This window comes from Sturnus vulgaris, chromosome 3, assembly GCF_052056855.1.
Source record: "Sturnus vulgaris isolate bStuVul1 chromosome 3, bStuVul1.hap1, whole genome shotgun sequence".
Classification (NCBI taxonomy): Eukaryota; Metazoa; Chordata; class Aves; order Passeriformes; family Sturnidae; genus Sturnus; species Sturnus vulgaris.
In genome coordinates, this window is record NC_142245.1 from 17745008 (window position 1) to 17766307 (window position 21300).

General features: G+C 37.2%; 1 protein-coding gene across 9 annotated transcripts in view; it reads left to right on the forward strand.

Annotated features, from left to right (window-relative positions):
- Positions 1 to 21300, forward strand: part of CDC42BPA (CDC42 binding protein kinase alpha) — a 180973-nt gene that overhangs the window by 139810 nt on the left and 19863 nt on the right. For 6 of the 9 annotated variants that reach the window (XM_088161084.1, XM_088161088.1, XM_088161089.1 and 3 more), the window contains 12 exons: positions 4426 to 4464; positions 7672 to 7791; positions 8504 to 8584; positions 10622 to 10727; positions 11455 to 11591; positions 12243 to 12382; positions 13262 to 13343; positions 14506 to 14722; positions 15527 to 15589; positions 16451 to 17044; positions 18936 to 19033; positions 20427 to 20511. In XM_088161084.1, the coding sequence (XP_088017210.1) occupies positions 4426 to 4464; positions 7672 to 7791; positions 8504 to 8584; positions 10622 to 10727; positions 11455 to 11591; positions 12243 to 12382; positions 13262 to 13343; positions 14506 to 14722; positions 15527 to 15589; positions 16451 to 17044; positions 18936 to 19033; positions 20427 to 20511 (1762 nt within the window). Of the gene's footprint in view, positions 1 to 527; positions 576 to 4425; positions 4465 to 7671; positions 7792 to 8503; positions 8585 to 10621; positions 10728 to 11454; positions 11592 to 12242; positions 12383 to 13261; positions 13344 to 14505; positions 14723 to 15526; positions 15590 to 16450; positions 17045 to 18935; positions 19034 to 20426; positions 20512 to 21300 lie in introns of all 9 variants that reach the window. The other 3 variants (XM_088161092.1, XM_088161086.1, XM_088161085.1) reach the window with 3 other exon arrangements.

A 21300-nucleotide genomic window follows, 5' to 3' on the forward strand; every position in this document is an offset into this window, starting at 1 on the left:
GATGAAATATTGATGAAACTGAATTCAGAGGATACAAGGCACCACCTTTACAGTTAGACATTAATCTAAAGTTTGCCCATTTTTTCCTGATGCAAATACAGGATCATCAAGTTTAACTATGAAAGAGCATAATCCTTGCTGTGACTGATGTCCCAAAATTGTCTTTCTTTTCATTATGTATTCACTTATTCATTGTTCTCTCTTGAAGTCCTCATAATTAACATAGTTTTAAAATTTCCTTTGTAATAGTTTATCTTACAAATTACTTTCAGTATAAGAATCCTGTTGAGAGTATAGCAATAATACTTTATTGAGTAAGTGCTGGAAAAACACTGGTTTCTTTACAGATAGAACATTAATTAATTGTCTATGAAAGACAATTAATGAAAACTTACTGAGGTAACTATTACTGCCACTGGTTATTTACAGTTCTTTATTTTTGCACTTTTATTTATATTGAACAGTTTTCTTCATCCTTTTCTTTCTCTCTCTCTCTTTTTTTTTTACTGCTGTTTTCATTAAAATAGGATTCCTTTTCCTCCTCTTCATCCTCATTGATTGATTTTATGGATGACGTAAGTCTGACTTCCAACCCAGTAAATCCCTCAATAACAGATCAGTTGATTGATTTGGTATATTCAAACATTAATGCAGTCAACTTAAAATATCTGCAAGTGCAGTGGAGAACTAAGTATTTCTGTAATAGTGTTCTCACACCTATTCATATAGATAGGTGTTTTGTTTTGAAAGAAATGCTTTTCTTTAGATGCAGGTGAAGAATTCTTAATTGCAAACAGTTTTTCTGATGGGGAAAAGCTGCTTTTAGGCCTTATCTATTGATATGGCCCGTGAAAAACAGTTCCAAAGTCATCAGCACATTTATATATTTAATTCTTTTACTTCATCTTGTTCCTTTATCACAAGTTGTTTTTATACGTTTTCTAATCACTTCTCTTAAAATGTTTCCCTTGCATACAGTTAATTTCTGTTTGCTCAAATAAAATATTTTCTCTTTTTTAGCCTGCATTGTGAGAAGTCATTTTCATTATAATTGAAGTGAACTTACTACTTTTTATTGCCATTTGAGATGCAGGTTTTCTGTCAGGACGTCATTTAAATATTCCCACTATTAATTGCACACTAAGGGAATTGAGTTAAAAGCTGAAAATTGACTGCATTATATTTCTTCCAAACTGAAGTAGTATGCCCATAAAAGTAATTATTAATAAAATTTTGGAAATCCAGGAATATAGAGCCCCATCCATTACAGCTCTCTAGGAATAATTGTGTGTGTATGTGTCTGTCTGTGCTCGTAGATATGTTTATACATATTATACATACATACATTCACACATATTTATACATACGTGTTTAACACAATGTAATCCTATTGGCATTGAAATTAGATAAAATTATTATTGTTTGAGAAATGTCTGCTGTGAATGGTGTAGCAAAGAGGATGAGGTATATGGCCCTTTTCTGCTGCTTTCATTTCCTTTTACATACTCTGAAAAAATGCTTCTCTTCTGGATGCTTTTTCTCTGTAAATCAGGTTTATACCCCGGAAAAAATGTGTAGGTTCATCTGTGGTGTCACAGTAGAAGGCATTTACCTGCTTTTTTGTATAGCATACAGAAAGCTTCTGGCTTGCTGATGCTGTTGGAATTTTCTTACACACACACTCATACACACAACACACACAGCCACACAAAAAGAAAAAAAGGACACAAAAAAAGTACAGTTTCCTGCCATGTAAATCCAAACACAACGAATAATATTTATATTATTTATCTGGATTAAAGAAAACATGTTCTATGTTACCTGAGTTTAGGAACACTTCATTTGTATCAGCAGGTTATTTAACAGAAATTTATCTTTAAAAATATCTAAAACACTGCCCTAAAACCTGTTAAAAAATAAATAAAGGACATATGTGGCAGTTGCTGATTATGTTCTATTTTGCAAGGAGAAGCTTGGGACATGGATATTTTCCTGGCTGCTGTCTAGTAAATTTTGAAGGACTTCAGTGCTTTACTCTGTATTTATTGTTGCTTGTTTTTTGGGGTTTTGGGTTTTGGGTTTTTTTTAAGAACGCAGCATTTTTTTCCACGAGCATTTTGACAATTTTTTTTTTTTTTTCCTTCATGCAAGTGAGTAATTTTCAACTGCTGGCATACATCCTTAAATAGCAATTCTTCTTGATTGGTTCACCCAGATCAGATCTTGGAACATACCCTTTTAGTCTTGGGTAAAGTTTCAGGTATTAATATTTCTATTGTTGTATGTAGTCAGCTTCCTGCACATGGATTCCAACTTCCCCTGTTCCATCTTCAGTTTGAGTCCAACAGGAGTGGGTTTTTCTCGGTTGCACTGGGCAAAAGTGTATCTCTGGACTGGCCAGGGACTCATGTCTCTAATGCCAAGGCAAAATTCTCCCTCATCTGGAAAAACTGCAGAAAAAGAAGAGTTGAGTGCTCAAAGATGAGAAGAGCACCTTGCAGAGAAATAGAAGACATTCTGTCTTTGTTCAAAAGAGAGATAAAGCTGTTACCTGTGTTAGTAGATGAAAAGTAATATCATTCAGTTGTGCTGTGACAGTTCTGCATCTTTAATTTATTGGACAATCACTTTATTCATTCATAGCGTAATTTATAGTCTGAATTATCTAAATGAACGGTTATTTATGATTTAGCTCATTGAGTTGGTTTAGTATCAATATATTAGATGGACTTAAATCAAAATAAGGGTATTAAAACTCCCTGCCCATTGGACGTGACCTCCATTCCCTTCCCAATGACTCTTTTTGGCAGAGGTTACCTTGAAGGGCAGCATTTCTTGTAGGATGTCCAGAAAAATTAACTTCTCAGTCAAACCTGAGAAATGTGAGGGTTCATTGAGTTCTTTGTATTAAGACCAAGAAAGAATTAGATGTCTTCAGGTCAGGCTCATGCAGTGCTGCAATATTGCATGGTGTTCAGGAAAGCCTCTCTTGTAATCAAGAACCCCAAGTAAATATTTCTATTGGCCTGAATTGATTCTTCAGACTGTGCTTCATTAAGGAGGTACAGAGAACATGTAAAATAATGTGTAGATGCAGTTGCAAAGCGTTCCTTGCAGGATGTCTGAAGTCTGTTTAGCATGCAGATGTGCACACAGCAGGTTTCCTAGGGTGGGTATGTCTTGTGTGTCTGCCATCCAAGTAACAGGACTATTTATAGCACTCTCTGAATGACTGGAGTTAATTCTAATTTTTCCAATGAGGAAAGCAGTAGTTTTGCAATTTCTGCTGAAGAGAAATAAAAATAGATGTCCTGCTGCCTCTATAGCCTGCAGATGCTGAGGAGAAAGTGGTAGCTCACTACTCAGAGGAGTCGTACTCGCTGTTGGTTCCTGCCTTGAAAAGATGCTGGGTCAGGTTGGCAGAACTGATGCTTAAATTCTCATAGCTGTGACAGCCCACACATTCAGAAACAATCCCTGTGTGTCCTCTGCACACAGGGGAGTAGGAGTGTTTGAAGTCCCTGAATTTCAGTCTTGGTGAGGAGGGAAGTCACCCCCAGTGACTCAAAGAGACTAAGCCCTTGCTGCTGTTTCTCCTGTGTGTTGCAGGCTGTCTCAGTAACACTGTCTAGGTGTTAAGTCTCCTGTGTTCACTGGAAGTGTCTGACAATGGAAGTGTTGGGTTTTGTTTTTATGCCAGGTGGATCTTTGTGTGTCTCACTAACTGTGAGAAGCCATCAACTCGTTTTATTTAAGGATGAACTTGTGATTATTTCATAACAATAAAATGGAATCCCATTTTCCCTTGACGAAATTATTTTTCCCAAACACTCAAAAATACTATTTTTTGCTCTGTTGCTAACACATTAGAAATTAGAAATAGATTTCTTAAGTCCTCCTGCAGTCTGTCTTCACATACAGCCCCATGGGCTTTGGCTAGACTAAACAAATCTGAGCTCTGTAAGTAGCCACAGAATAAATTGTGTTCTGAATTCTTTTTATTGAATAGAATAAGTCATAGTAGTGTGTGGTGAGAGCCTTGACTTTACCTGCACATTCATAATTAAGTTAAGTAAATCTGGTTCATAATGATACTTTAAATTGGACATGTTGTGCTCCAATAGATGACTTCATTCATCTTGTTCAAAGCACAGAGATGCCAACTGCAAATTAGTGGTGCTGTGTAGTCTGCAGTTTTTCTGCTATTGTCCAGTGTAAGACTATGGACTTGGAATAGCTTTTCCTTTTTTTTAATGTTTCTTTCTTCTTGTTGGCCCAGAATAGATTGTTTTTAAAATACTTGTTACAATGCACATGTTTGTGTGTGTCTAAACACTCCCTCTGTAGATAAAGTGAGGAATTCTGAGGTGATGTATGTGTCACTGTTTGGTTTTGTAACATATTCTCCTCCTTTCTTTGTTAAAGCGCTCTCCTTCCTGTATTCCAGCTAACAAAGGCAGACGTGTAAGAGGCTGTCTTACTCTATGTGGCCCTTTATTTTTTGCCTGTTGTGTCCATGCCTATGTTTAATGTATGGATTGTGTATTTACCTCACTGCATGTCTTGTGCTGCTGCTGCTGCTGTTTGCTGCTGCTGCTGCTGTGCTTTTTGTTGTTTTACAGCCGTGGGCTCAAAGCTTTTGGACTATTTCATTTGGCAATCCTATGAGCAGAATATCACAATAACTGGAGAAGATTTTTTGGGTGCTTTCTCGTTTCAATGACTCCTATGAGCAGAATATCTCTGAAACTGGAGAAGATACTTTGGGTACTTTCTTATTTTAATGTGAAAGCTCTACATGGAAGCTGATCAGGCAGATACAGGTTGGGAAGATGAGCAAATATCAAATGAAGGCCTGTTTATTTCATTGCCCTTAGCAGAGGGCGTGTGTTAAGTCATGGGAATTACCCATAGAAGGTCAAAGTTTGGCATTTGGGAGGCACATCACAGAAAATGATAGAAAATATCACAGTGCAAAGATAAATAAGTTTGAAGTGAGGAATTGAGTAAATGGAGCATCAAGGAGGATAGGAAAAAAGCATACAAAGAAAACAGAGATGGTTGTGTTGTAGCTGGTTAAGCTGGAAAAGTCTATGGTTTTTCAAAAATCAAGGTGGGTTTTTAAACATGTGTTTCATGTTTGTTATCAAAGCAGAGTTGGTGAGGATGAATTCCTACCAGTTATGCTATTTCCATTTTAATCTTACACTGCCACTTTTGTTTCTTTTATACCGGTATGATGGAAGGGATAAGTAAGCTTGCAAAGCATTTCTGTTCAATGTTCAATAAACAAGCAGTAATGCCCAACAGCTCTAATGATGTCCTTACCCATGCAGTTCAAAGCACACTGCTGAGTCTGTCAGGCAATCTTACAGTAACTGGTTGTTTTTGTTGGTGGTGCCTCCAGTTCAGAAGTTCTCTCTGTTCCAGATGTGTTTGTACACAAGCCAGCTTTGGCTCAGACCTGCACAGTCCTGTGGAAGACAGCAAAGCTGTTCCAGTTTGGTAGGAAATAGTGAAATCTGCTTAGGGTAATGCAGTGGATTGGTTTAAAACCAGTTTGAAAGGTGCTAACATGGCCTTCATAAACTGTTGACCATAGTTGAGTCAGGTTGCTTTTGTACTTAGTTCTTCTCATTAAAGCCAGGAACTCCAGATCACTGCAGCAATACAGCTTAAGGCCCTTGTTTCTGCACTGAAGGTGGTGATTAAATTCCCTTCTGCAATGGTGGATCAGGTTCTGTGTGTTTTATGGGCTTTTTATGTTTGTAAGTAAAGTGAAAATGCATTTTGCTACTGTTTGAGTAGTTGTCTTCAACCACAAAGGCTTTGTAGCACATTCCAGAAAGGTTCCATCACTGATATCAGGCTCGTACTACATTTTTTCGTAGGCACCATGAAAATTCTTTGGTATGCAGATGCTGTTTTGAAAGGGAAAGCCCTTGGAGTGTCTGGAAGCATTTATGAAATGATAGATTAGATCTCTGGGTTTAACTTGGAGGAGAAAAGTAGTGTCTGTTTCTTGCTAGGAAAAAATTTGCCTGTAGTTACTCACTGGGCTTATTTTTTAGTAACATTTTTAAGGAGGAGCTGGAATTGTTGAAGGTTAAACAGTCTTTGTGTGAACTCCAAGTTATCACATGTTTAGACTGGATTAAAAAGAAGTTTAAAATAATTGAAACATGTTGCATTTGAGGATTTGCTACTTAAGACATCAATGTTTCTAATACTGGGTAAAGCTTTCAATTATTATTTTCTTCTGATGAATCTGAGCACAAAATGTTTGCTTTACTGCTACTTTTTGCCTCAATGCTTGAAACACATGATCTATGTGTAGTAAACAGGTGTATGCCAGTGTGAGAATTTCCCATTTTCATTTCAGAAATGTTTGCAGGCATGGTAAAATGCCTAAGTTGATTAAACTGATGAGCATTCTCCACCAGATAATTTTTTGGAAGGGTATGGTAAAACTGAAAGCCATCAAAATTAACTCCCTATTTAAAAAACATATATATATATATATACATAAAAATATATGCATATACAGATATATATATATATATATATATAAAACTAGCAACTGCACCTGTTCGCTACCGTGACTGAGCTCCTGAAGAACAGGACTGTATGTGCATGTGTAAAATTGGCTTGACAATATAACTGATTCCCAAAAAACAGTAAAGTTTGTGGAATTCTTAGTATTGTCAGTGGCAAATTAGATGAGAAACACTGGAATGTTCAAATGCTTTCTGTAAACATGGCTGCATATTTTAGTTTGTCTGCAAGCTAGGCAAATCCTTGGCAGTGGAGGACTGATGATAGCATTGCTCCAAAAAATAGAGGCATGCCATGGAGCCTTCTGCAGGCCTGAAGCTTTTACTTTTATTAGTAGTAAGAGAAAGCATTTTCCTTTTTTCTTTTTTTTTTTTTTTTCCCCTAATATAATTTTACATAGAAATCTTTCTGGAGCATTCTTGTTTTCAAGGAAGAATCCTGCCTTCTCTGATATTTTCAACCTTACTAACAAAAGATGACTTGTTACCCAAGATACCTGTTTGTACCTATGTGCCTTGTTCAGTGTAGCTCTGTGTTGGGCTCAGTTTCATTCTATATATCAAGGACTAGGAAAACATTCCCCAGAAGAAACTGTGTTCCTGGTAAGGATGATTCTTCAAATGGGGTGCAAAACCCCCTCAATTCTCTGTGAATATAATTATCAGGATATACACTGCTCTGCCTTTTCTCCTTGTTTTCTCCTGAATATGTTTGCAGGAATTTACATGGGCTGTGTGGAAATCCACTTCCAACAAATCCCTGCCATCAGTGGACAAAACCCAGTAGTGTTTAGAAAATACTCACCCTTGAAAAAAAGTGAATTACAAGTGTCTCTGAGTGGTTATCAGGGCCCTGAACTAGAAGCTCTTATGCATGTGCTCACCTCTCAGCAGAAGCCTTGGTGTGTTTACATGCAACAATTTTCATTCCATTTTGTTGCTTTTAGATAGACAGTTGCTTAAGACTGAATTTTTATCCTCTCAGTTCTGTCGTAGGAATTTTACTGCTCCCATATCTTACTTTGGTAAGAGTTGAGAATTCTCTTTTAATGACGTCTTTGATTTATTTCTTTGGTTGTTGTTTTGTTTTTTTTTCTCTCTTGAATTGTTCTCCTAGATTGATTCAGTTGAGAATTTTACATTGTCTAATACTCCATCACGGGATGAGGACAGCAAGTCTCACCTCCATTCAAGATCAAGGTCTCCCTCTACAGCCAGTGAGATTGAACCAATTGAGGTACCTCAGTGTTGAAAGATATTTGTCTTTTTTTGTCTTTTTTTTTTTTTTTTTTAGGAGTAACAGTTTCACTTGTATAAAAAATGACTACTGCAAATCTTTTGTTTGGGGTGAAACTCATTCTTCTGCAGCAAGACTGTTTAGGACTTTGTAATAGCTTTCTGCACTAGTAGTGAACTGTGTTTTGGGGAACATTGTATTTCCTTTCACATATGGTTAATTTAATAGGGATGGGAACTATCAATCAATTATTAGTTACAGTCTCTCTTCATAACATACCTTCAGTCATGAATATTTAAGAAATGTTGGCACATAGATTATGTTATAATGTAGTTTATAAAAACACACTTTGAAGCCATGCTGGAAGTCTTGGCATTACAAAATGTTAGCCAGACTCCCCAACTGTAATAATATATTTATATAATAATTTATTCCCTTTCCCTGTTAAAAAAATTAATGTTGTGGTTGTTTTATATTAGAAAATATCCAATCAAATGTTTCAGATAATGTGAACTTGGTTCTGACATTTGGAAAATGAATCTTGCTGAGAAATAAGATATGTTTTTCTGAGTCCTGCGTTAATCAATTAGATTTCATGGCTTGAATGCTGGGGGATGGGGTGAGTGGGACAACATACTTTTCTTCCTTTATCCAGGCTGTCTTTGATAGTGTGTTCTTGATATCTGATTGATCCTTTGGGTGCTCTGTTCAGGTTACAGATCATCCTCCCCGTTCAATTCACACACCGACCATGAGGACAGCATATATTGGCTCGGGACTCTCTGCACCAAAGGTACCCTGTCAAGCATTCACCCTTTTTGTGTAGCAAGGGGAACGTGTCACTCCTGAGCTGCAGGAGAACTGATTGTCACACTGATCTTACCAGAACTGCCTAAAAGGGATGTTTATGTGCAAGATGGTTGCTCTCTAAAATTTAAACCCCTTCATTCTTACGTTATAGGGTGACAAGCTGCACTAGGAATTCCACAGGCATTTGATTGTAGGAAAAACAGTGGTTTGGACATTAGAAATGAGCCAGAATATGAAGAAAGGAAAGTGCTATCCTAGGTAGAGAGTGTTTCCTGGCATGTGTCTGACCAACATGTCTCTCTACTCTTTGCATACAAGAAAGTCTCAGATTATCATGTCTGCTTGCTAGTTAGATGTTTATTCTTGAGAAAAGGCAAAGAGTAACCCTAAAACTGAAACCACAGATTTGCCTGTTTTTAAGCAGTATAAAGTGAGCAGTACAGAAAAAGATTACCAATTTTTCTGTCATTTGGCTTTTACCTGCATAAATACTGATTTTCTATCAGTTGCTGAACTCATTTTGCTGTTGCCAAATAAACCAGTGTATGCTAATTCAGTAGATTATGCCTATTCAAGCAAATGAAGAATAAATACAAGCTATTAAAGGAAAAAAATTCTTGTGAAAGTTTTGAAAATGACTCAATGGTTTAGGAATCTTCTGTATATTTAAAAATGACAGTTTTTCCTGCAACTAATAATGAAGTAAGTAAGGCTTTCTAATAGATCTGTTTTTCTGCTTTGATAAATTACAAAGTAGCAGAAGACTCATTTGTGTAAAGGAAAGCTAGAAATTTTGAGCAGACAATGTTCTGTTGGCAGCATCTTAGTAGATTAATTTTAAAAAATACTGTAAATGCACTTGGAATCACATGAAACTGACTTTACTATGCATATAATTTCATTTTTGCAAACATTTTGCTGACTTGCTGCCTTGCTTTATAATTTATTATATCCCCTAAAGAACCTTCTTAATTTTTGATTGCATCAGTGTTTAAACCTGGGTATTGTTTCCCAGTAAGTCTCAAAACAGAACATTCTGTAGACTGAAAGCTGCCGTTGTAACAGTAAAGCTGTCATTAAATATGGATAAATTTGAGCCCTTAGCTGTGATATCTTATGCTCTGAAAAGCAGGAAATTGGGTAAAATTTCAACATAGCTACTCTCCAAAGTAGTCTTCAAAATTGTCTTGTTTCAGATCACATACACGATCATGTTTTTTTGGACAGTCTTTGCATTCACCCTATGCCCTGCCTTTTCTCCCCAGTACTTACTTCACTGGGACTTTTTTATAGAAAAGCAAAGCAGCTTCCTGGATTTTATATAAGGCCATCTGTGAATCATCCTGGCACATTACATAGGTATTTAGCCTTTATTTAGCAGTATGAGCACGGCCATCCTTGAGGAGAGGGAGCAAATGAAGCCACTTACTCAGGTACTCTGTGTTCCCAGGGAATAACAGGAAGAGAAACCCTTTCAAAATCAGCTTCATCTATCAACTTCAGCTCTTGCCTTTAGATTGGATGTTCTAAATTGTCTCTGCTAAACACCATAAAAGGAGGTTCTGTCAGGGCTTTCTGGCATAAAATTTCAGGTTTTTTAAAAGTCTGCGATTTTTCTTTTAACTAAGGCAATACTCCTGCAGAGGAGTAGTGAATTTGCAGCTTAGAAAATACTGTTGTGGGTTGACCTGGGCTGACAGTCAGGTGCCCACCAAGCACATGCTTATACACGTTCAACTTCTAAGTGTAACAGAATCACTTTGGCAGTTTTCCTATCTGCAATGAAAGCAAACTCATGTTCTGAGACAGGGTCCTGTTTCCATGGCTTTGTTTACAGAGGATGCTTTAAATTATAAACAATGGGCACTGTGATAAGGAAATTTTTTCAGCTTCTATCTCATTTCAGCAAACATAAACAAGCTCCCTTATAAAATGCACCTATGCACTCTTGTCTGTGAAAGAAAAAAATGTACTTAAGAAGTGTTACAGGTGGTAACATCCTTGTCTGCTCTTTTCACAGCCTAAAGCTCACCAGTTCGTAGTGAAATCGTTTAACACACCAACAAAATGCAATCAGTGCACATCCCTGATGGTTGGTCTGATACGACAGGGCTGTACTTGTGAAGGTAAGCACTTGGGAGAGCAAAACCAAAAGTGAACTGAAGTTCTTACAGATGCAAATGGCATAGGAAATGTAGTGTGGTGATGCAGGAGTCTTCTGCTTGCATTTTGAATAATGGTATAGTCTCGTGCTTCAGTCTTTAACAGTAGAAGCCAAACACTTTGAACATACATAACAGATTGCCCAGTTTTCTGGGGACACTCTTATTCCAGTTGGTGGTAGAAGAGCTTAATTCAGTTTACTCTAAATAGCAATAAGGGGCCACAGTCAAGTGTATACTCAGCAGCTTTGCTTTATGTTGCAGGGCAAAATTGAAGACATCTATTCTGACTTACTCTAGAAAGAAGCAAAATTGGTACTTAATGGCAGTTATTCTTGTTTGTATGTACACAGAATGACACTTATTATTTAAAGGATGTTCCAGCTTTTTGTTTACTAGTAGAGTTGGGCCTAGAGGACATCACAGAGATTATCTTAGACTCTTTTTTATCTGGATGAAACCAGGTGTATCCATAAACTATCTGGAAAAGACAAATTCGAACTTTAGAGCAGATAAAAACATGAACTGCTACTGTGTGCAGACTTTTATTTTATTTAATTCAGTGAGATTATTCAGATGCTGGTCAAAAAAAAAAGGGGGAGATTTCTTTGTAAATCTAACTATCATTATCACAACTTTTACATTGCGCAAGAAATATCCATCAAATCTTTCTGTCTCTTCTCCTCACAAGTGTGTGGATTCTCTTGCCACGTGACCTGTGCAGACAAGGCTCCTGCAGTGTGTCCAATCCCTCCTGAGCAGACTAAGGGACCTTTGGGAATAGATCCACAGAAAGGCATAGGAACAGCTTATGAAGGACATGTCCGAGTAAGTATGAGGTAGCTGCATTTGGGGCACCTCCGTTAAATTCATTGTTTTCCAGGGCTGGTATTACTTTGAATATTGGGGGGATAGATTCAATTCCATCTTAGGGTAGCAGTTTGGAAAATAAGACTTATATTTTCACAAAGCAGCTCTAAGCATTGTCAGCAGTGATCCTCTCTTCATCTCTGTTGGTCAGTGTGTTTAAGTTGGTCTTGAATAGTTCCATCTCTAGAGATCAGATCATCTTTCAGGCCATGTGAGTTTTTGAGTTTTTCTGCTAGTACTGTCTATGGTCACTGGTGTGGATATTTGCACAGAAATATTAAGAGATTTACTCAACATAGTTTTGGCCATAATTCTAATTCATAATTCATAACTAGAGACGGGTTTCTATATCTGTATTTGTTAATACATCTCTAAATGAATTTGTGAAATGAGAAAAAAGAATATGATGCTAATAATTCATTAAATAATATATTGTTTGTGTGTCTGTGTTTGTTGGCCTTACTGCTCCTGGGCTCTTGCTTATGTTGCTTAACATCATCACTGAATTAAAACTTTCCAGCCCAGATAAGCAAACTGATTTTTGAGCTGCTTGATTTTTTGATTGCATCTAAACTTACAGAGAGTTGATCAGAATTTGTTTTTCTAAAGATCCCAAAGCCGGCTGGAGTAAAGAAAGGTTGGCAGAGAGCGCTGGCAGTGATTTGTGATTTTAAACTCTTCCTGTATGATGTAGCAGAAGGAAAAGCATCTCAGCCCAGCGTGGTAGTGAGTCAGGTCATAGACATGAGGTAAGCTGTTTGCTGCTCGTGGGAGCTTTGCAGAGGCACTGGGAGGTTTTGTTCTACTTTTCCTTTTTGTCAAATCAGTAAGCAAGCTCCAGAGCTTTTATGAAACCTTGGGATCCGTGCTGAAAGCCACTGATTTTCTGGGATAAAAAGAATAAAACAGCAGTTAGCAGTTATTTGGGGTTAGCCTGAGCTACACTTTCTTGTTCCTATATGGATGTTTAAACTTCCATTACTACATCATGTGCAAAAAGCATCTGTTCAGCTGTGTAGAAGATTTAGAATGAATAAATAATTAAGAATAACATCATTTTGGGATTGAATAGGGTTTTGAAAGACATAAAACTTTGTTACAGGGTAAATGTATTACAATTTTTGCTTGAGAAGAGCTGAATAGTTTGTTCCCACTGTCTTCAGTATTACTGAACTACTACCAGCCTCACTGAAGGCTGAGAATATTTAACATAGCAACTGAGTAAAGCTCATCTCTGATCTAAGTTATTTCATCCAGGAAGTCCCAAACTGCTGTAGGTTATAGCTTCTAAGTGAGATTATATTTTTATGAGAGTTGGAGAGGTGTTCTTCATTCCACTTATTTTTTAAGTTGGACTTCTTTCTTTAAATGTTGTAAAGAAAAAAACTGTAAAAACAATTAGAGAATATCTGAATAGATTTATGTCCATCAGCATTTACCAGGGATTAATTATGCAACATTGCATTTTTGAATTTTATCCTTATATACAGATGAAAGGATAATTTTGCAAATCATATCTCAGTGCTGACTTATGTCCTTCACTAAACAAGGCTATTGGAAAAGTAAAATCCAAACATACAGATTTTGCTCATTAACTCTTTTCCAATTATGTTTATGGTGTCCATAAGGGATGAAGAATTCTCAGTGAGTTCTGTCTTGGCCTCAGATGTCATCCATGCAAATCGGAAAGATATCCCCTGTATCTTCAGGGTAAGTATTACATCCTGAGCCTGCTAACCCAGACGTGCAGGGTTGCACAGGGTGGTGTGTGCTGTGCATTCACTGACAGCTTGCCAGCATTTTATTTCCTGGGCACGTTCTGCCCATGTGGTATCCATGGCAGCAGCAGCAGCAATGCACAGGGATCTCTACATATATAATTTCTGTGGTAAAAATATCACTGGTACATCTAGACAACCATTCACCTCCATGTGGGTTGTATTTTTTAATCTTCACAATAAGATGTATTTTCCTCTACTTCCTCTTAGTTATTTGAAATTCTTCAGTTCATCATGACCTTGCACAAGTTGCCCTCTGCTTCTCAATTTAAACTGACTGGGTTATTGCTGAAGTCTTTATTTTATACACTTTTTTTTTACATATGCATTGGATATATGAAAACTCTCATTCATCAGATAGTCAGTATAAAAATTTAGTGTAAAATGCTCATCAAAATTTATGTCTAGTATCTGGTATCAGGTATCAGGATTTTGTTATCATTGGCTTATTCTAATATTCTTATTTTTATTAGATATTCTATTAAAGCTTTAACTTCAGTGAAATCTCCTTGATGTCTTATCAATTCCACTATCATTTCTTTACTATGCCTTTGTATTTCACTCCTTGTTTTCCAGTTTTTAGACTGTTCATCACTCAGTGTTCTGAGAGGAGATAAAACCTACAGAAGAGGCTTTCCATTTTATCTATAATAGCTGCATCAAATGCACAAAAGGGATCACAGAGCATTCTTTCAATAAAAACCATTCCTATTGTATTAAATTATTTATGAAATCTATAGCTCTTAAAAATACAGAAAGCTTTATAAAAAAGCTTTATGTTATAAAATTGCTGTGAGAAACAATTGACTACCTTATTTAGAGCAGACATTAGTGAATTATAAAATAAATACAAATGCATTTAAGATAAAGCCAACATTTTCTATGTTCTTTAAGATACTGACATCTGTTTTTCTGCTGTGGGTTCTTGATTAAGATAAGAGTGTTTTCTATCAACTGAAGAGAATTTTTTACTTCCTTAATTCAGACAGCTAATTAAAAGGGCACTTGCAGGCATCTGATTCCCTTGTAAAAATGATCATGAGGAAATTATTTATCACTTCTGGCTTAAAATTATGTTTTAATTTTTTTTGCAGGTTACAGCCTCCCAGCTCTCTGCATCCAGTAACAAGTGTTCAATCCTGATTCTAGCAGACGGTGAGAATGAAAAAAGCAAGTGGGTGGGTGTGCTGAATGAGTTGCATAGGATCTTGAAGAAGAACAAACTCAAAGACCGCTCAGTCTACGTTCCCAAAGAAGCTTATGACAGCACCTTGCCCCTCATCAAAACAACACAGTCAGCAGCAATCATAGGTAGGAAATTATTAAGAAGAAAGTTCTAACAAAAATGGGTATGCTAAAAGCATGGTTTTCTGGGGAAAAAAATGTGTTAGACAGTTATCTGCTGAATAGAGAATAATATGTAGTGGTTTTATCCCATATGGAAATGTGTATGGGCCTAAGAGAAAAGTGCAAGTTATTACCCAGCACTTTTGTCAGATCTTTTAAGAGTATTCCCTCTATTCACCCAAATTCATAACCACAAATAATCCACCCATATTCATAATTATTCATCAATATTCATAATTATTAATACTTTTGACTGAGAATTGGACATTTCTCTTCTGTTACTCTGTAAACATAATTCCCTAACTGGGCAAAATTAGTGCTGTAGAGTAGGTGTAAGTCACTCACTTCAAAATCTACTGGTGGGACTACTGAGAAAATGTAAAATCAGAGATTGAAATTAGTAATTCCAAATACTACTGCATAAAATATGTTAAACTCTGATTATTTAAATTATTTCAATTTAATAATATAGTTATTTCAAAGCTGGTGCTAGCCTTAAGTTCTCTGAAAAGTTCGTTAAAAATTATGTTTCTAGCTGTTACTTTAACTGGCAGGAGAAATGGGAAAAGACTTTTCAGAAATTTGAAAGATTGAGAGGTTGCCATTTTTTAAAATGCATGAATATATTAGGTTTGGCTTTATATACAGTTATTTCAAAATAGTATAAAAACTGTCTCTGTTAATGAGAATTATCACTATTGCTGAAGAGATTCATAAAGTACTTCCAAGGAAAAATAATCCTTTTTTTTTTTTTCCTTAATGTCATAGACCATGAAAGAATAGCTCTGGGGAATGAAGAAGGGTTGTTTGTTGTGCATGTCACCAAAGATGGTAAGAAACTAGGAACTGGTAATAATTTCCCTAATACTAACTCATGTTTTTCTTATTCAGTATCTTCTGTTTTCATTTCTCATGATTTACTACATTATCAGCTGGACAGCATCATGAGAGACCAGAAGGTGTTCTATGTGCTTTCTGGTTTGGGTATCCATTCCAATAACAAAAATACAGCTTTTGGAATGCAGTTGAAGGTTTTTTTCCCCATTGGAAACTGGCTCAATACTGATTTCAGACCAGGTTGCTCAGGGCTTTATCCAGTTGGGTGTGAAATCCCCAAGGACACAGGTTCCATGATCTCTCTGGACTGCCTGTTGCAAATTTCTCTCACAGTGCAATACTTCCTTTGTATATTCAGTAGGAGCCTCCCTAATTCCCTGCTGTGCACCTCAGCAAGAATAATGGCTTAATCCTTTATGAAGCATCCTCCCTGGTACTGGAAACAAAAGCTTCTGTGCAGTACTGCAAGATGTAATAACAGATTGTCCAAGTTAATTGAACAAATGACATGTTTATTGTATGTTTTGGATCTGAGGCTTTTCCTTTATTCAGTAGTTTTTTTGCTATAAACTTTTTGAAATAAATACTGAAATAATACAGTTGTTGTTACTGCATCAGATCTGCTCCTCCCATTTCTGATGAGGAAAAGCCAAAGGTTTACCCAGAATTGCCACATCTGGTGTTATTAAAATACTAGTTTTGATTCTGTACTTTTTTAATATTGCAGAGAAGCAATAAAGGGGATTTCTTGGGTTCCTTTCCTAGTTCATCTTTACAAATACGTGTTGTAATCCATTCAGACTTCACCATTACTTACTTGACGTTGCGGGGGGTTTGTTTGGATGTTTGTTTCAGAGATCATCCGTGTTGGTGACAACAAGAAGGTCCATCAGATTGAGCTGATCCCGAGCGAGCAGCTCATTGCCGTGATCTCAGGACGGAACCGTCACGTGCGGCTCTTCCCCATGGCTGCCCTGGACGGCAGGGAGACGGAGTTCTATAAGCTGGCCGAGACCAAAGGCTGCCAGTCTATAGTTTCTGGACACGTGCGCCACGGAGCTCTCACCTGCCTGTGCGTAGCCATGAAAAGGCAGGTGCTCTGCTATGAACTCAATCAGAGCAAGACACGCCACAAAAAGATCAAGGAGATCCAGGTGCAGGGGAACGTCCAGTGGATGTCCATCTTCAGTGACCGTCTCTGCGTAGGCTACCAGTCAGGTTTCCTAAAGTACCCCCTCCATGGAGAGGGCAGCCCGTACAGCCTGCTCCATCCGGACGACCACACGCTCTCGTTTCTCTCACAGCAGCCAACTGATGCCATCTGTGCAGTCGAGATCTCAAATAAAGAATACCTGCTGTGTTTTAGCAGCGTCGGTGTTTACGTCGACTGCCAGGGCCGAAGATCCAGGCAACAAGAGTTGATGTGGCCGGCAACTCCATCTTCTTGCTGTGAGTCGTGCTCTCTGTGCCTGTGTCTGTGTCTTTGGTGCTGTCCACTAAAGTCATCTCTGCTTGTGTTGATACCCACAGGAGGTGAAGGTCAGGGCTAATTACCTGACAGGTTAATGAATGCTCTCGGCCCCGTCACCATTTTTAATCTAGTCAGAGGGTTTAATCCTCATTTATGCTAGTTTCAACAACTCTGGCACTGACCTGTACTTGCTGGAACACAAAGAGGAATCGTGAGTCAGGATTTCTAACAACAACCAAAAGCTTCAGGTTCAACAGAGGCTAATGGGAACTTTATGTATTTGCTACCACTGGATTGTTGTTATTTAAAGTCTTGGAATGTGATTGTACTTTGGCTCAGCATTGTGGTTCCAGCTTTCTTCATGCTGAGAATCATCAGGATCTGGTAGTTTGACTCGCTTTTCTCTAATGGTGTTTGTTCCTACATACTAGTCTGTTTTGTCCTTTTTTTCTTTATTTGTTCATTCTTTCTTCTTCAGCAGTTTTTTGCAACAACCTTCTTATTCATCTCCTCTCTACTTTTTCAAAAAGTCACTTCCTAGGTTTCCCTTCTGTCTCTCTCTTCTCTTCCAAAATACAGTGCTTAGCAGGCAATATAAAAATATATATTTCATAACCTTAAGGAAAAATGCTGTAATTTTTCAAAGTTTTTATTTCCACCAAGGTCGGTTAAACATTTATTGCACCTTATTTCAAAGCTGGGGCTTTATCTCTGTGACAGTTTCAAGGAAAAAGAAACCAAGCCTGAATGTCTATCTTCTTCTTTTTAAAGTCTTCCTGAATGCAGATAAAGATTAGCCAAATCTGCACTCAGAGTAGTGAATGAGCCCAGTTCTATGTTGATTTTTAGAATAGTCTCCCTTCTTACCTCACTCTGGCAGCAGTCCAGTCACACTGTAAAGGGAGGAGTATTTCACCTTGCTTGAGTGAAGGCCCTTCTGAATACGGAGGGAGCAACATTTACAGGGTGTTTGCCACTTCTGGATTTCAGGCAATTTTACCCAATTGATTATTGACTCAGACAGTGAATGAATCAAAGCAGAAGGTTATGTGATAGATTGAAAAATGTGTATTTTTCACACGTAGTTCATCTGTATGTTATTTGTGACAGTTTTTTGATTGCCTGAAATGATTTGATGTAACTCCAACTCAGAATGGAGGTGTATTTTATAGCAAAAGCTGTTACATTTAAACACAGCTTGGATGCTGTGGTTAGTCTTGGCAGACTATGGCAGTCTTGTTGCCCACATGGAAATACTGAGTTCTCCTTTAGAGGTGGTCCCAGTGAAACAAATTTCATCCTGGGGAAATGTGCCAGATAAGTAGCAGAAGATTTCTCTTTACAAACCAGAAAATGAGAAGAGAGAATTAAAGTTAAGGAAACATGACTTTTATGACTGTGTCATGGTGCTTAGTACCAAATGATGCTGATTTAGTGCATAGTCCAAAGACTCAGAGCTCAGTTCATTCAAGTGACAGCTATTAAATAGAGCAGTGTATTTTCCTACCACATCATTTACAATATGTGAGCTCTTATTAAAAATGGGGCTTTTAAGAGGAAAAAACCTTTGAAATACGTTAGTATTTGGCAGAGTAAACCTTAATGTCTTAAAATTCAGAAAGTAGTTAGGTTTTCAGCAAAGTTAAAAGTCATGGAGGCTGTAAGTTTTTGGGTGATACTGGTTTGCCTTCAGAATAAATTTCTTGGTCATTTTTGAGTTAAAGCACATTTTTCAAAGCTTATTGTTGGATTGTGGCGCTCTGGTTTTGTTTTCTTAAATAAATATGGTTAAAGTAATAGGGTAAGAAATTGTCTATTTTGGGCCATGTCTAAAAGCACATGACACAATACCTTATCATTCCCTCCCAGGTTACAATGCACCATACCTCTCTGTGTACAGTGAAAATGCAATTGATATCTTCGACGTGAACTCCATGGAGTGGATTCAAACTATTCCTCTCAAAAAGGTAACTTCCCATTTCAGTATGGGCCAAGGAATAGTGTCCAGACTGAATACTGCTTTAGAAGCCATCATTAAAACTGCTTGTGGAAACATAATTGAATTAAAAGATGAGCTACTGCAAAGAAATGCGTGCGTTTTTTGTTGGAAATAGAAGATACAAAATGTGCTTTTCACATGGTTGCACTGTTTAGATGAATGGTCAGTCCGGAGCATATGACTATGTTAGATTTACTGTTGCTGTTGTAATAATGAGAGGAATTAATTGGTATTAATTACATATGGCTTCATTGGGACTGATTGTGTCGATGTTATTACCAGAGGATGGTGTATGTTAGCATAATTAAATAGGCCTTCAAAAATCTATCTCCTGCTGCTCGAGCATACTGTAGGCAGACAGGGTTAGAACATTTTGTTTTAACCAGCAGAAACACCAAAAACAGGATGATGTCAGGTTTGGATCTTTTATCAAAAGGAAGATGTTTCTGAAAACTGAGACTTCCTTGGTATTTAGAAGGTGTTTGCTCAGCTGTATTTGGAAAAGAAAGAGAAAAGTCAGGTTTTTTCCCTGTGGTTTAGGCTGACTTCAGCTTTGTATCAGGGTCAACACAATTCCTTACTGGCATTCCAGTGACAGAGCTGCAGGACATTGCCCCTGTGATCTTGTGTTGATCATTCAGTCTCTGCATATCAATTTCCCACACGTCAGATGCAGACCAGGATATTCTGGCAGTGCCGTGAGGATACATAATGCAAAGATCAAGGTGCTCAACTATTGATTGTTTTAAGGGGAGACCAATCTGGACTTTTATGGGAAAGTTCTTCCTTTGAGTTATTAAGCAGTTGGAGCATTTTTTTTCCCTACACAGTAGAAAGTGATTTAGTGCTTTGATTAGTATTTGGCTCAAGACTTCCCTTTTAATGGATGAAGCTACTTTCAGCAAACAAAATTACTACACTTGGGCATCTCAAAAATGGCCATTTATTATGAAGTGTCTGTTTCTAACACAATTTACAGAGTGTGGAATGCTTCTTTCATTTTTATGTTGGAAATCACAAATACCAGTAGGTTTTAGCAGTCTGCTTGTGCTCTTATCAAGCTGCAGAGCATTATTGTGACATGGTACTAACACAAAGTAAAAGCTCAGCTTATTGCTTTGTACATCTAATAGAAAAAATTGAGTTGATATGTGAGGTAGACTTTCTAACACAATAATTCACTTAAATGCTGGGAGGAATGGTGTTAAGCCTTTGTCTTAAAGTGGAATTTTAAGCAACCCTCTCTGTACTCATTCTCAAAAAAAAGAGTTTAAAATTATTTTGAACTCTTCTTAGTGGCTTTAGTGACTTGGAATTGTTACTCTTGAGAGTATTACAAGGACTGTTATTCCTTGTTTCAGGTACGACCCTTGAATACAGAAGGATCACTAAACCTTTTAGGCCTGGAGACAGTCAGATTAATATATTTCAAAAACAAAATGGCAGGTAAGTAGAGAAAAGCCAATTTTCATCATGCACATTTTTGTTTAGAAAGAGCGTTTTTCTTTGTCTGCATCTGTGCATTGCAGAAAGGGATCTCTCAAACGTCTGTGTGCTTGTTAACTTGGGAAGAAGCAAAAGCTTATGGGTTCCACAGTGAGTGCAATGGTGTCTCTGCTCTGAATTTTTTTTTAACTTTTGAATATTCAAGACTTGAATGAAGACTGGAACTAGAAACTAGAATGACTGGGTGCTTCCCTGCAAGCGTGGGATCACCTGCCAGAACGCTGTCTAAAAAAGCCTACACAATTAAAGGCTTAAATAGTTATTTTGGCTGCACTAGATTAAAATTAATACTATATTTAACCTAAACAAACGTTTCCCAAGATTTTAAAGTAATATGGTGTATCCATAACTTATTATTAGGGCCAGCTATGACTGTGTGCCACAATTTTAGCTTCAAAAATCAATTTTTGCTGCAAGTCTTTCTGACTTTTTACTTTTTGGAGCCCATTTCATAAGCATGCTCCTGAGGAATTTCCTTCAACTTCTGTTTAACCTCTTAGGTGGAGAGAGGACATGCTCCATTTCAACAACCAAAAGCTATAAATTTTTGTTAACAACTTTCTGAAAACAGTGCAAATGAACACTCTAGAAAAATGTACTGCTGCTGGCACTGTTTCAGTGCTTATTTAAATTGCCAGCAAATTAGTACGAAAGGAATGGCAGTGGTAGAGAGGAGAAATATACTGGATGTATGTATAGAGAATTTTCTTGTCTAATAAAGACTGAACA